General features: G+C 53.3%; 1 protein-coding gene across 4 annotated transcripts in view; it reads right to left on the reverse strand.

Moving 5' to 3' along the window:
- Positions 1-4,633: 4,633 nt before the first annotated feature.
- CTDSPL (CTD small phosphatase like) overlaps positions 4,634-13,216 on the reverse strand; it is a 120,650-nt gene continuing 112,067 nt past the window's right edge. For 2 of the 4 annotated variants that reach the window (XM_043595754.1, XM_043595753.1), the window contains 3 exons: positions 12,191-12,376; positions 8,192-8,313; positions 4,634-7,220 (listed from right to left, as the gene is read on the reverse strand). In XM_043595754.1, the coding sequence (XP_043451689.1) occupies positions 7,154-7,220; positions 8,192-8,313; positions 12,191-12,376 (375 nt within the window). In that variant the 3' untranslated portion in view covers positions 4,634-7,153. Of the gene's footprint in view, positions 8,314-12,190; positions 12,377-13,216 lie in introns of all 4 variants that reach the window. The other 2 variants (XM_043595756.1, XM_043595755.1) reach the window with 1 other exon arrangement.

The raw sequence follows: 13,216 nt of genomic DNA on the forward strand, positions 1-13,216 counted from the left end.
GGCTGTGGAGTATACTGTGACTTTCCTTCTCTGAGAGCCTGATGAGCCTCTCTGATCCTTGCCACCCCCCCCCCCCCCAGAAGGCCAGGTCACTCCAACAAACTTTAGAAGGAAGGAGCACCGAGCCTATTGAAGGTGGGGGTGGCAGTCTGGCTCTGTGAGACCCAGGTCATTTCAGGGCCTGGAGGTGGCCAGGGCTCCCTCTAGCATCTCTGCTGTCCTCCCTGCTCCCAATTTGGGTTTGCTCACAGCACAGCCCTCCCCGGGGAGCCCTGGTGCCCTTCGTGGGAGAGGCCAGTCCAGCCCTTGCAAGGAAGACACCTTTCCCACACCTCGGGCTGCTCCCTGCTTTCCTTCCTGATTGTAGGGCAGGGGAGGTGCTGAACGTAGAGCGTTCCAGAACTCTAGGAACAGGGCCACCCTTCCTTTAGGCCACAGGCCTCGGTCCCAGCCACGGCCCAGCCCGTGGGACGCCTCTGCTGGACACACTGCTGAAACCTGCCCAGTGGCCCCCATGTCCGGCCCTCGCCCCCACTGCTCCCTGCCACAGAGAGGGGGCGGCTCCAGGAGATCCGGGTCGGCCTGTGCCCAGTAGGACCTACCGCCCGTGTGCGACTCTGTCGTTGGTGTTTTCTTTTGTAAGTCCCACTTTTAAAACAGTTTATTTAAATTCTAGCTCGTTAACGTGACTGTGTTTAACCGACGGAGTGAATGGGTCCCTGCGTGTGAAGGGATGCCTGTGTCCCAGGGCAGTTGGTGAGTCCCTGTGTGTGTCTGACCTTGTGTGTGAGAGAATGGCCGCTAACCCCCCTGCTCCCTTCTGTGACGGTGTGTGTTTGGCTCCACGTGTGCACGCCTGTTGCCCTCCTTCTTCTGTCCCCATGCTCAGCGAAATCCCGTGTCCTCAGCCCTCGCTTCCTGGCCTCAGACTGTCCCCTCTGTGCACTCTGCGTGGCCTTTGTTCCGGAAGCCCCTGGAAATTTCTCTTTCCAGCGCCTGCTCTTGTCACAGCCGGTGGTTGGTTCATCGCATCCTCCTACTGCCCAGGGACCCCGCGGACCACCCCTTCCTCTGGAAACAGCACACAGACTCAGTGTTCTGCCCCCCTCACTGGCCACTCTGCCCTCTCCGTTGGGACCTTCAAATGTCAGCAGGCACACAACTCGGGCCTTAGCTCCCGTGTCTTTTCTATTTTCTTCCAAGTTCCAGTTCCCAGGCTGTAAGTACCAGGGAAACGTTAGTGTCTCTTCCGACACCGACTCCCGCTCCTCCCGTCCCCCACCTGTCTTGTCACACGTCTCCTGGCAGGTCGGACCTCACACGTGACATCCATCCTCTGCTTCAAACCTTCCAGTGGCTTCCCTAAACAAAGCCCCAAGTTGCCTGTCCCTCTGGCTGCCTCTCCATTCACTCGCCCCATTGCTCACTGTGTTGAAGCTACACATTTCTCATTGTCCCTTAAGACACCAACCTCATTCTCGTCTCTGGGCTTTTGTACTTGGTGTTACCTCTGCCGGAAGCCTCTCCCCTAACTCTTCCCTCGGCTCCTTTTCTGCCTTCTGGCCTCAACCAAAAATGACACTTCCCCAGAGGGGCCTTCCCTGACCATGTTAGCTAAAGCAGGGCTCTTCTCAGCCGCCTGCCACATTCCTCATCTTCCTAGCGCTTCCAGAAGCGGATCACCTTACTGACTGGGCTCTTGTTCAGCGTCGCGGTCCCCAGTTGCACTGGGAGGTCCAGGGGGGCAGCGCTTTGCCTGCTCCCGTGGCCGGCATTTAGAATGGTGCCAGGCACACCCTAGCTGCTTAATAAATCTTTGTTGACGTCCTCCTGAGCCTCTGCCCTGATCACCTGGATCCTTTGCTGGGCCCCTTCCTGGAGCAGAGGCCTGGAGTTGAACTTTCCCCGGAAGTCGGGTTCCACTCCCAGCCCAAGGGCCCATGGGCTGCGGGATTCTGGACCCACTCCTCAGGCTTTTTCTGAGCTGACATGTCCTCCTGTGAGAAGGCATCTCTCTCTCTCTCTCTCTGTCTCTCTCTTCTGGGATTATCTCCAAAGGCCAGGCGGAAGGCTAAGCCAGCTCAGCTATAATACTGACAAAGGGGTAGGTGTGGCCCGCGGTGGGCGGGGCAGACGCGGGAAGCCGGCCACGCCCCTTCCGGCCTCGCCCCCAGGATCGGGCGCTCTGGTTGTCCAGTGGCTGTCCCAGGTCTCATCAGAGTCCCCTCCCAGACAGATGCTCCTCGTGGAGACCAGGTCCTGCAGGCGGTGCGCCCCTCCGGAGTTCAGACGAGGCGTGGGGGGGCGCCCCCACGGGGGAGCAGACGGGGCGTGGGGTGGGTGGGACTGCCTGGGGTCTGGGTCCCACTACCTGAAAACATCCGGACCCCACGCCTTTCAGGAGAGCAGCCCACGTAGGCCCCTACATCTGGTTACAGGTCACGGAGGAGCAGTGACACCGTCACCAGGGCCCAAGAGCGACTCTTCGGAGGGCCCCGTGGTGGGAACCGCTAGGGACCAAGGAAGTGGGGGGGGGGGGTGTCTGTCGCTATGCCCTCAGGGCCACCATTCTGATGGGCCTAGTGGAGCCCGAGGATAGCCCCCAAAAGAGCCCTGGGTCCCTGCATTCAAGGAGGTGTCACTGCTTTGCGTTCCCGCGGCTCCGGCTGTGTGACCCTGTCCAGCCATGCACCCACCCCATCAAGGCACCGCTAGGACCAGGATAGGGCGCTGGGAGGTGGCAAGGCCCAGTTAGGTTGGTGGGCATATTCACTCTGCTCCCCACCTCAGTGTAAAAGCAGGGAGCTGCGGGCCATGTGTGGCTCTTAGGAGCCCCTCCCCACCCCTGCCTTGGGAAAGGCTCCCAGTGCCCCTGTGGGGTTTTCTTTGTAATTTTCTGGGTCTCCTGACCTTTTAGCAACGACCGTGTATGGCTGATCCTTCCGGCAAAGCAATACGTGCCATTTCCTCTAAGCCCTGTCCGTAACTCCTTTGCTGTATCTGGGTGTCAGGCCTGAGACAGCGTGGGGGACTTTTCTTTCCTTAGGCCTTGCTGAAACTTTGAGTCTTCTGGGGCACTTGAAGATACGATGCCCACTCTCAGGGGGTTGGGCCTCAGGTGATCGTAATGGGGAGCCAGAGCCGAGAATCACTGGGCTGAGAGATGGGGCTGTAATGGAAGTCTGGGACGGAAAACCCTGGAGCCCACATATCCTCCTCCTGAGTGCTGGAGGGTCCGGTATGTTCTCCTTGAGATCAGGCTGGTGGCCATGCCAACTGGTGTCTCTGGGCCTTGAGCAGCCTGTTGGCCCCCGGGGAAGCCCCAGCACAGGAGATCCGCCGTGTATGCGTCCCAGTCATTCCGAGGACTCTGCCCCAAGCCCCCGGTGCATCCCCCATCCATCAGCTCAACAGGCCGTCTTCCTAGGCTGGCTTTTCCCGGCTACTCCTCCCCTCCCCTCCTAGCCTTCCTGCCCATTCTTTGGTCCTAGAATATGTGCTCAAACAAGAAAACATCAGGAGGAAAATCTCAGCCCGCCCACGTCCCAAATAAGTGACCCTTGATGACGTATGATTCCTTCCCCCCATCCAGAGGATCTACGGACATTCGCGGGGGCACCTCAGCTTCAGGGGCTGCCATAACTCTCAGCTATTTGTGTGTTTGGCCGTACACGGAGGTGGGAAGCAGTTGTGGGTACGGGGGCGATGCCAGAGAGGGCAAGAGAAGGGAAAGCTGGGGTGACTTCTCTGGCCGTACAGTTTCCCCACTGGACAGGGCAGGGGGGGGGCGGGGCATGGCACAGACTGGCTGTGGGGGATTCGGGGGTTTTGTCTTTGGTAAATACGTTTCCTGGGCCGACCCACACGCTGTGTACTATGTGGTTTGGGATGAGTGTATGTGCCGGTGGAAGCCTGTGACCGAACGACTGCGCAGCAGTTGCCCTGGCCTCCGTTTTCTCATCCGCCGAAATGGGTGAGACCCAATGAGACTGTTGCCACCGGTGTCCTTTGCTATCTGAATCAGGGAGCTCTATGAAGAAACAGTCCTGAGAGTGGTGTGGCCATGCCCTGGCTCTGCCACGACTCCCGGGCAGAGGGGCACTGGCTGCCCCTCTCACCTTCGTGCACAGAGGGGCTGAGGGCAGGGCCTGGAGGGTGTCCCACTGGGGGAACGCGGTCTTGAATATCCTTACTTTCTATCCCTTGCTGTGCTCCAGCTGGCAATCCCAGCATCTCAGGCAGCGCGCCCAAGGGCTCTGGGTTTAGGGTACCTTACTCCACACACAATGCTGGTGTTGCAGACAGGGCGCCCGGGGGGGGGGGGGGGCAGGGGGGAGGCTGTGGTTCTCTCTGCGTGTGGAAGCCGGGAGCCACAGGGGGAGCCACACTGCTTCCGACTGGGGAGACGCCACCAGGGGGCGCCACACTGGGCGGGACGGTTTTCCAGCCTCCCCTGGGGTCATGGTGCACGGCCCCTGGGGCTGCTGCAGCCCGCCGCCCCCCCCCCCTCCCGGCTCTGCCCAAGCTGGGGCCCCAGGAGCCCCGAGGCGCTGGCTTGAGGCCGCGCAGGGGGAGGGAACAGAGAGGGGGAAGAGACGCCGGCGCCGGAGAAGCAGTCCATCCACAAGAGGGCGCAGTTTCACGTGTTTATTTTTGGCAGGAAGGAAATCATTGCAAACCTCTCGACCGACAAGGCTCGCCCCTGGAAACGTGCACATTCCACATGTAGTATTTCCCAAGTAACGCTGGCTTGTTTATCACATTCAAATGTCCAACAGAAATCCACGACTACCCAGGCACCAGAATCTCCACTACGGGTGGGGGGAGGGGGGTGTTAGTCTGCAGAGAAGCTCCCTGGAGAACGAACAGGAACAGACCCCATCAAATTTACAGCGAGAGAGGAGCAGAGGCAGCCAGTGGCTTTTGCTCGGGTAACTGCAAGCACGTCAAGCCATCCACTCGCTTCTCGAACCCTGGCATGCCAACTGCCCATCGCAGCACCTTTAAAAGCAGAGGCACAAACGTCACGAGTGTTTGACCCTATAGGGCTGTGTGGTTCTAGATTTTATCAGAGGGCCGTCTTTAAAATAGAGGGTCTTCGATGTTGCCAGGTTATATAGACTTACAGATTTCTTTTTCCAGACCAGCAGTTCAAATGCTGCAACCATGACCAGTCAGTGTCATCAGGGCCTCACGTCTCCAAAGTCACCTCATCAAAACTGCACTGTGTCAAAGGAGCTTCCCCACCAACCATGGGTTGTGACAAGTGGTGTTCCTCCTTGGGATACAGATACGTGGTTTACAAACAGCTAATGTGTGAAACCGCAGACCAACACGGAGGATTCCCGAACAACGGAAGACAGAGCAGTGACAACCTCGGATGCCTGGGCACCTCCACTCAAGGCCCGGCCCGAGACGGCATAACATCACCGGGGCGGAGTCCACAACCCAACATATCTCGTCCCAGATCTTAATGTAAAAAATACTTGTCCAGGAGACTATATATTAACCTGGTACCAAAAGGGGCGTGGAGACTCAGGAGGTCGGGTTTCTCTTTTGGTTGAAGAGTTGGGGGGGGGGTGGGTGGGTATTTTGGTAACATGGGAAGCAATATGGCACAGAGAAATAGCTAATAGGGTTCATTAGGTTTTAAAGCCCACAATTTAATAAAAGGTAATAATTAAAAACAATACCCGTATTTACCTTAAAAAACATAAACCCCAAACATTCATCTCATTTCTTGGCCTTATGTTAGAATTCTATTGCTTCATTTACATGTAGATGATTAAAAATATAGAGAGAGATCTAGATATTCTGGTTATGTACACAAAGCAGAATCGAGGGTTAAAACAAAAATGGAATTTTGGAGTGTGGTCAAATAAGGTGCACAGAATCCAGAACCCTCGGGGGGGGGGGTCTGCTGGCCCCCCCCTCCCCGAGACACTCTGTGTCCTGTGATGGCAGGAACCGGGCTCCATCCCCCACAATCGTGCAATGGTGCTCACGGTTTCAAGAACTACTAGGTGCAGTGTTTGGCTCAAGCTTGCCAGTGTCTTCACTCCGTCTCTGAGAAGTGGGACACTGTTCCTAGGTCCGATTCCCCTGAAATACTCTAGAACTTCGTCCTCTCTGCCCCCTGTTCCAGAGAAGACCTCATGGTGCCAGCAGAGAAGAGGGCATGGCTGAGGGTCTGGGGCTCTCACCAGGACCGATTTCTGTGTGGATTGCAACACACGACAGACACTGGACTGCAACATTCGAGACATTTAAGGCAGCGGGTTGACTTAATGACTAGTTTTCCAGATCAAGGGTTATGGCGTGTGCAGATCCGCCGTGGAACTGCCGTGGTCTGTGCTGATGCGAGCAAGGGGCTGTTTCTACTTTAACTGGCATGTGGGTTACTGGATTCTGCACACTCAGAAAGCTGGGGGACCCGGTTACCCCCGAATACTTATTTCTCTTCTGAATGCACGGCAGTCCGCGGCCCAAAGTGCTGTTGGGAGGACACGATTGGCAGCTGGCTTCGTTATCTTGTGAACGAAAGCGAGAACAAAATTTTACTTCGACCCCCATTTCCACACTTGCTAGCGCCAGTCGCTTCCACCAGAACTCTGGCGGAGGCCCAACCCACAGAGGACTAAGGCAATGGTGCCGACACGAAAGGGTTCTTCTAAATTACTTTTAAGAGCAATACTTTATAGACTGTCTTGTCACTGGGAAAGGCTGCAGAGGAAGCCCCGGCCCGGGGAGGGCACCCTTCCTCTCCCTGGCTCGGGGCGAGGGGTTCCACCTCTGGACAGGTTTCCCCAACCCCAGGCTGTGCTTCTAAAGAGAAGACCAAGAGGGGACTTGGGCCACGTCAGCGGGGTGGCTGGGGGAGGCCACGGGTTCTCGAGAGAGAACGGTCGGCTCATCACGGTCTCTGATGTCGACTGCAGTCGGAAACCAACACCACGCCCGTGTGGCGCGCCGGCCCCTTTGTCTTTGTTCCCTTCTGAACTCCCGTGGCCAGAGCCGGGCAAGGGGGACTCTTGGTGCAGTCCTGCGGTGGGGCGGGACACCTACGTTTCTGACCCCGTCCGAGTCTGCAGCTTAGCAGTGAGCAGATTCTGAGCATAGGCACAGTGGCAAAGAACAGTGTAACAGCCGCTGGTCAATTCCATTTGGTGGCAGAGCAATAGCAGCAAAGAAAATTCCCAAACAGCTCCATGTGTATCCAGCTTTTGGAAAGGAAAACATTTTTAAAAAATCAATAAACAGGTTGTTTGTTTGTTTGTTTGTTTTTAAATATCCAAGGGTTTCAGAGTTTCTGGTAACTGCTCTACCCAGAACGACGACGACACAACAGAAAACACACAGGAGTACGGCAGTCGTGTGGGAGCAGAAGTGACGATGCCGCTTTTCAAGGGGGGGAGACTGGGACCTCAAGACAAACGTGTCCCCATCAGAAACAATAGCAATAACGTAAAAGAAGCTGTCGTTCCCTAAAGGGCCGAGCCGCACAACTGCAGATACATTCCAAACTGGGTCAGGTAACGAACGGAGGCACCAGCGTGGTCGCCGCGACTCCTCTGTCGGGAGCCCGGCCCTGCCCTACAACATGCCACAGGGCGTCTGAGCGGTCACACCTGTTGGGAGACAGGCTTCTATGACTCACCTCCAGCCCTAGCCGCCCCGCCCCCCCAGGTTCTAGAAAATTGTTGTAGTTGTCTTCTTAGAGAATCTAAGACAATAAAAGACTAAAAGATGTCTGGAAATATGTCGTGTAGAAAAATTAACTCTCAGCTTAAAATAACATTCAAAAAGGCACTTCATCCTGTAGGAAAGAGATTCTGAGTTGGGTCAGCTGCTCCGAGCTGGGATAGAAAGGGACCGGTTGTCTGCTTGGAAGGGGGGATGGGCAGTTGAAAGGAAGTCCGATAGATATCAAGCTTTTTCTTTTTTTTTTTTTTTCCATTTTTTTCTTTTTGGTATGTTTTAAGAAAAGCAAATACCGTAAAATGCATGTCCCTTTATGAAATCTGTTAAAAGAGTTCATCTTAAAATAGTGTTTCTGTTCTTAAAAAATAAAACAGGTAGGTATGGCCACTTTGACCTCGCGGCCTGGAGCACGGAGTGTCCTCGCTCCAGGCAGGTCCCCGAGGCCGAGGTCCCGGAGCGCACGGGCGGGGCGGGCGGAGGCCGGCGCTACCTGTCACAGAGTCTGTGCAGCATGCTGTACACATCGTCTTCCCGGCTCAAGCCCTCGAAGAAGGGGATGAGGTCCAGCAGCTCTGTGTCCGTCATGTCATCGAACCAGGACTGCACGGGCACCTGGAAGACAGGGTGTGGAGGGGGCAGCTGAACCGTGCCCGGCACCGGGGGCAGCTCCTAGCCCGACTGGTGCCCGCACGTTTGGCATTTTCTTTGGTAAGGAGGACGGGTGTCTAAAAAGCATCATCGTCACCATCTTGTTTGTTCTCTCCCGTCCCAACTAAGGTGGATCCAGAGCTACCTGGTTCAGGAAGAAGGCAGAGTTCAGTGTGTTTGCTTTTTAAGTGAAGTGTAAATGTCAGTGTGTGTGCGTCTGCTTGTTTTGCTCTCCTGTCACAGAAAAGGTGGCCACGGCGCGGAGTGTATGAGAGGTGGCCTTGCCACCTGCCAGTTTCAAAAGCTCTTTCCACTGCGTCCAACAGCTCCTTACCCCTCAGAGCACTTGGGGCCACAGCTACCTGCCGGCCACTGACACCACGGAGCCCACAAACCGGGCACGGCGAGGCTTCCGACTGTGCCGCGCAGCCAAAAGCAGAGAATTTCCTCCCATCCTTAGCAGCGATCGGTTAAAAGGAGAAGTATAAAATTTCAGGACAGTCTGAGCTCTGGGCACAGACAGGATTTTCCCTTAGTTTCAGACGTGGGGGGTGGTGGTGGTAATGGGTAGCAGCCAGCGGTGCAAAAGAAGAGATGCAAAAAGGAATTTGGGGAAAGCGAAGGAGTTCACAAAAGTAACATTTTGGGCCCTTTGAAGGACTGCTCAGAAACGAAACGATTCGTTGTATAATTAAAAAATAGGCAGGGGCGCCTGGGTGGCGCAGTCGGTGAAGTGTCCGACTTCAGCCAGGTCACGATCTCGCGGTCCATGAGTTCGAGCCCCGCGTCGGGCTCTGGGCTGATGGCTCAGAGCCTGGAGCCTGTTTCCGATTCTGTGTCTCTCTCTCTCTCTCTCTGCCCCTCCCCCGTTCATGCTCTGTCTCTCTCTGTCCCAAAAATAAATAAACGTTGAAAAAAAAAATTAAAAAAAAATAGGGGTGCCTGGGTGGCTCAGTCGGATAAGCATCCAACTTGGTTTCAGCTCAGGTCATGATCTCACGGTTCGTGGGACTGAGCCCCACATTGGGCTCTGTGCTGACAGCATGGAGCTTGCTTGGGGTTCTTTCTTTCTCTTTATGCCCCTCCCCCACTGTGTTTTCTCTCTCTCTCTCTCTCTCTCTCTCTCTCTCTCTCTCTCTCTCAAAATAAAAAAAAATATATAAACAAGGCAAGGATTAACAAAAAAACGACTACTCCTAGGGGAAGGGCAGGAAAGAGGGAGAAGGCAGACATGGACACAAGACTTCTCCAAATTTATCTCTGTTGGTAGCTTTGATGTTGGAATCATGGAAATGTGTTACATAATTGAAATAAAATTAAACCATTAAGAAAAGAAAGCAATGAAAAATGAACCCAAGGTGCATATAAACTTGGTGACATAACCACACCGAGAATTATTTCAAGTGATTTTAAAACGTAGTGTTCTGTCCGTACATTTCTCAAAGACACCCTAAGTGCGTGCAATTGTCTTAGTAGTAGTAATAATATTAGTACTCTATTTGGAAACTATTAAACATATACTATAGAATAAGTCAAATATGTAATGAAGTGTTAATATATTTAGGAACCCAGAATTTCAGCACAAGAGCAGGAGATACAAATACAAAAATAAAACCAAAGAAACTAAATAAAAACTGTTATAACACTGAACTGGAAAAACAATATGAATTTATGATTTAATTTTAATTCTAAAAATATATATATGTTAGCTCTGTCTAGTATAAAAGGCCAGAAGCAGAGGACATCTCAGCAACAATGAGAGTCCATCCAAACTGTGGTCTCTCAATACCATTCCCACTAATAGGAACAAGGCTCTATAGAAAAGTGGTTGATTCCAGGGTGGAGGTAAGAAACGGACAAGACGAGCCTGGAATATCTTGTTGCACCAGAAGCAGGAAGCTTTCAAAGACTATTGTTATTTGAAGGGATGTCCGCTGTCCAAAGGTGAACGAACATTTGAGCATACAAAAGAATAATAAATGTATTAAGTTTTAACAATGAAAAATGCTTGAGTTCATCATAATGCCCCCCTCCCCCCAAATTCACTGGCTACTTTTGGAAGCTGCTAGACCATCGACTCATTACTCTGAAGATTAAAGAATTAAAGAAAAAGAACCAAGACATTACCCTGACTTCCCGATTCAAACATTCAAACTGAATTTAGGGTAATCAAGTAGTCGACGAGGGCAAATTCGATTTAAACAAAAAGAGTGGGGGGGGGGGAGTTCTGGCCAACACATGTGGAAAGAATGATAGAATTTAGAAATCGCCATTTCGCAATTCTTAATGAAATAGTTGATGTAGGCAATGATCATCAACGACCGCTCAATTTCTAGGTCAAAGGTTGATGGGAAATTTAAAAACAGTAGGATCAGGCTAACAACACCTGACTCCAAAGATCAATTTGAAGTCTTTAAAAGTGGGACAGCCCGAACATGATATGCCTCCTGATGTGACAGCATACTAAGTACACAATACCACCTGAGATGTGTTCTTGAAAAAACAAAACTGAACCTGCACTGAATCGGGCAGGAGTGCTCTAAGTACCTGTTCAAGGGAAACATGGGAAAACAGCACGAGGCTGCAACTAGACAAATCCAGAAGAGAGGACATTTCTGTAAGACAAATAACCAGACTTTCTTCAACCAGTAAACAGGACGGAAGAAAAAGGGAGAGGGGAGGGAGAATTGTTAAGATTATATGCATTATTAACCAAAGCAGTGCATGGACCTTGCTTGGTTCTGATTCAAACAGTCCAAATGCAGGGCATTTTGAGATGATAAGGAAAATATGAACACAGTCTGGATATTAGAGAGTATTAAGAAACTGTTAGCTCTGTCAGATGGGATAATGGAATTGTGATTGTATTAAGAAGTAATCCTTATCTGTTAAGAGACACATGACAAAATGCATTACGATGAATTTGATTAACTCACTATAATGAATGCATGTAAATATAATAAATTTGGAACGTTTACTCAAATAATCATTACTCACTAACTGAATCTAGCTTGAACTCAGTTCTTTGCTATATGGGGAGCCACAGAGCTCTGGATTCAAGGAAAGGACGCTGGGGGGCCTTTTGTTTAGTGTGAGAAGACCAGGCTGGGGAGGAAGCCTGCTCTCCGGGAAAGGCTGCCTGAGCTGAGGGCCAGTGTGGCGGTCCTGCTGATGGCTGGCAGTCACCAGCGGGGTTGGCTGACCTCCCTTTCCCTGGAAACGTAGGACGGGAGGTGGGAGAGCATGTCTCTCTTGCTTGGACAGTCATGCTGCACCCAGTGAGCAGGCACTGGGGACTGTCACACTCCGGGGAGTTTTAGGTAGGAGATGTCCCCACTGTATACTTTTCAGACATCATTGTGAGGTGGGAAAGCTTGGCAGGCTTGTCTGAAGGCCTTTATTGAGGTGTTTCATTCATTCTTGTTTAAGAACGTCTTCCGCTGAAGAGGTAGCCAGGCCTTTTGGGTCTACGGGAGCCATGAGCCAGCTCCAGGAAGTTCGCGATGGAACCCTTCTCAGGAACAACATTAACAACGCTAAGATGCAGCCCCACTGAGCACTCACCCATCACAGGCACTGTTCCAAGTGCTTTCCACGCTCTGCCACGCTCGATCCTCCAACCCTCCTATGGGTCAGCACCCCCAGAATTCCCATTTGGTGGACGAGGCAACTAAGGCTCAGTGAGGTGAACGAACTGGGTCAGTGTCATGCAACTGCTAAGTGGCAGAGCTGGGGTTTCACCAAGGCCAGGCCAAGAGAGCTGGTGCAGATGCTTGAGAGCACGAAGGCGAAGCTGGACGCCCCCCCCCCCCCCCCCGTGCTCTCCCCTGGGGCTACTTACTGCGTTCTCAGGATGGAAGATGTAGGAGGCCGGAGAATTGTCCACGATGATCACTTTGCTCAGCTCCCGGCCCAGGCGACTCAGGTCTTTCACGTAGTTGCCACGATGGAAGACGCACGATTCTCTGAAGAGCCGGGCCCGGAACACGCCCCAGCGGTCCAGCAGGTCGGCCACGGGGTCTGCGTACTGGAAAGCAGGAGTCGTGGTGAAGGCCGGGCGCCTGGAAGAGCCCAGAGACCTGCCCTACTGCAGCAAGATCCACATTACTTTTCCAGACAGGGGTTCACATAATTGGACATGTTTTAGGATCCTGCTTGCTTTCCTCTCCATGTGTGTAAGACAGCCTGGCCGCTTCAATTTCTCTCACTTCTCGTATCCAGTCCGTCAGAAGTTCTTGGCGGTTCCGCCACCAAGAGTATTTTGAATCCACCTGCATCTGTATATACCGCCCGGCTCCCGGTGTGTGTAACCTCTGCCTGGGCCAGCTGCGTGAGTCTCTCAAAGGGCCTGCCCACTCCCCCTTGTGTCTCCTTTGCAGCCCATGCAGCTGCTCCTCTCATGTCCCATCACCCCTGCTTACGACACCCCGCCGCGGACCCACTGGCCCTGGAGTAAGGCCCGCACTCCTCAGGGCCTGCCCTGTCCCGCACGGCCACGGCTACGTGACGTGTGCCCCCGCTCAGCTCCAGCTCGTCACCCGAGCCGCACTGGCCTTGAACGTGGTCAGAACCCCTGCACCAGTGCTCCCTCCGCACGCAACATTCCCTCCTCAGGTCTCTGCACAAACTTCTCCTTCCGTCCCTTCGCCTTTCGGGTCTTGGCTTTCCTTACCACCCACGTAGAGCCACCTATACCTCCCTTTCTGGCTACCGGGGTCTCACGGTGGCTTCCTTCACAGAGCTCACCACCCCCGGGGATTACCGGATTTTCTCTTCTCTGGCCAGAGCGCAGGCCTTGTCTGGCGTGTTCACCAGGATGTCCCGGGCACCTTGCACCGTGCCCACCTCATGGTGGGGGCTCAGTAAA

This window comes from Prionailurus bengalensis, chromosome C2 (assembly GCF_016509475.1).
Source record: "Prionailurus bengalensis isolate Pbe53 chromosome C2, Fcat_Pben_1.1_paternal_pri, whole genome shotgun sequence".
Lineage (NCBI taxonomy): Eukaryota > Metazoa > Chordata > Mammalia > Carnivora > Felidae > Prionailurus > Prionailurus bengalensis.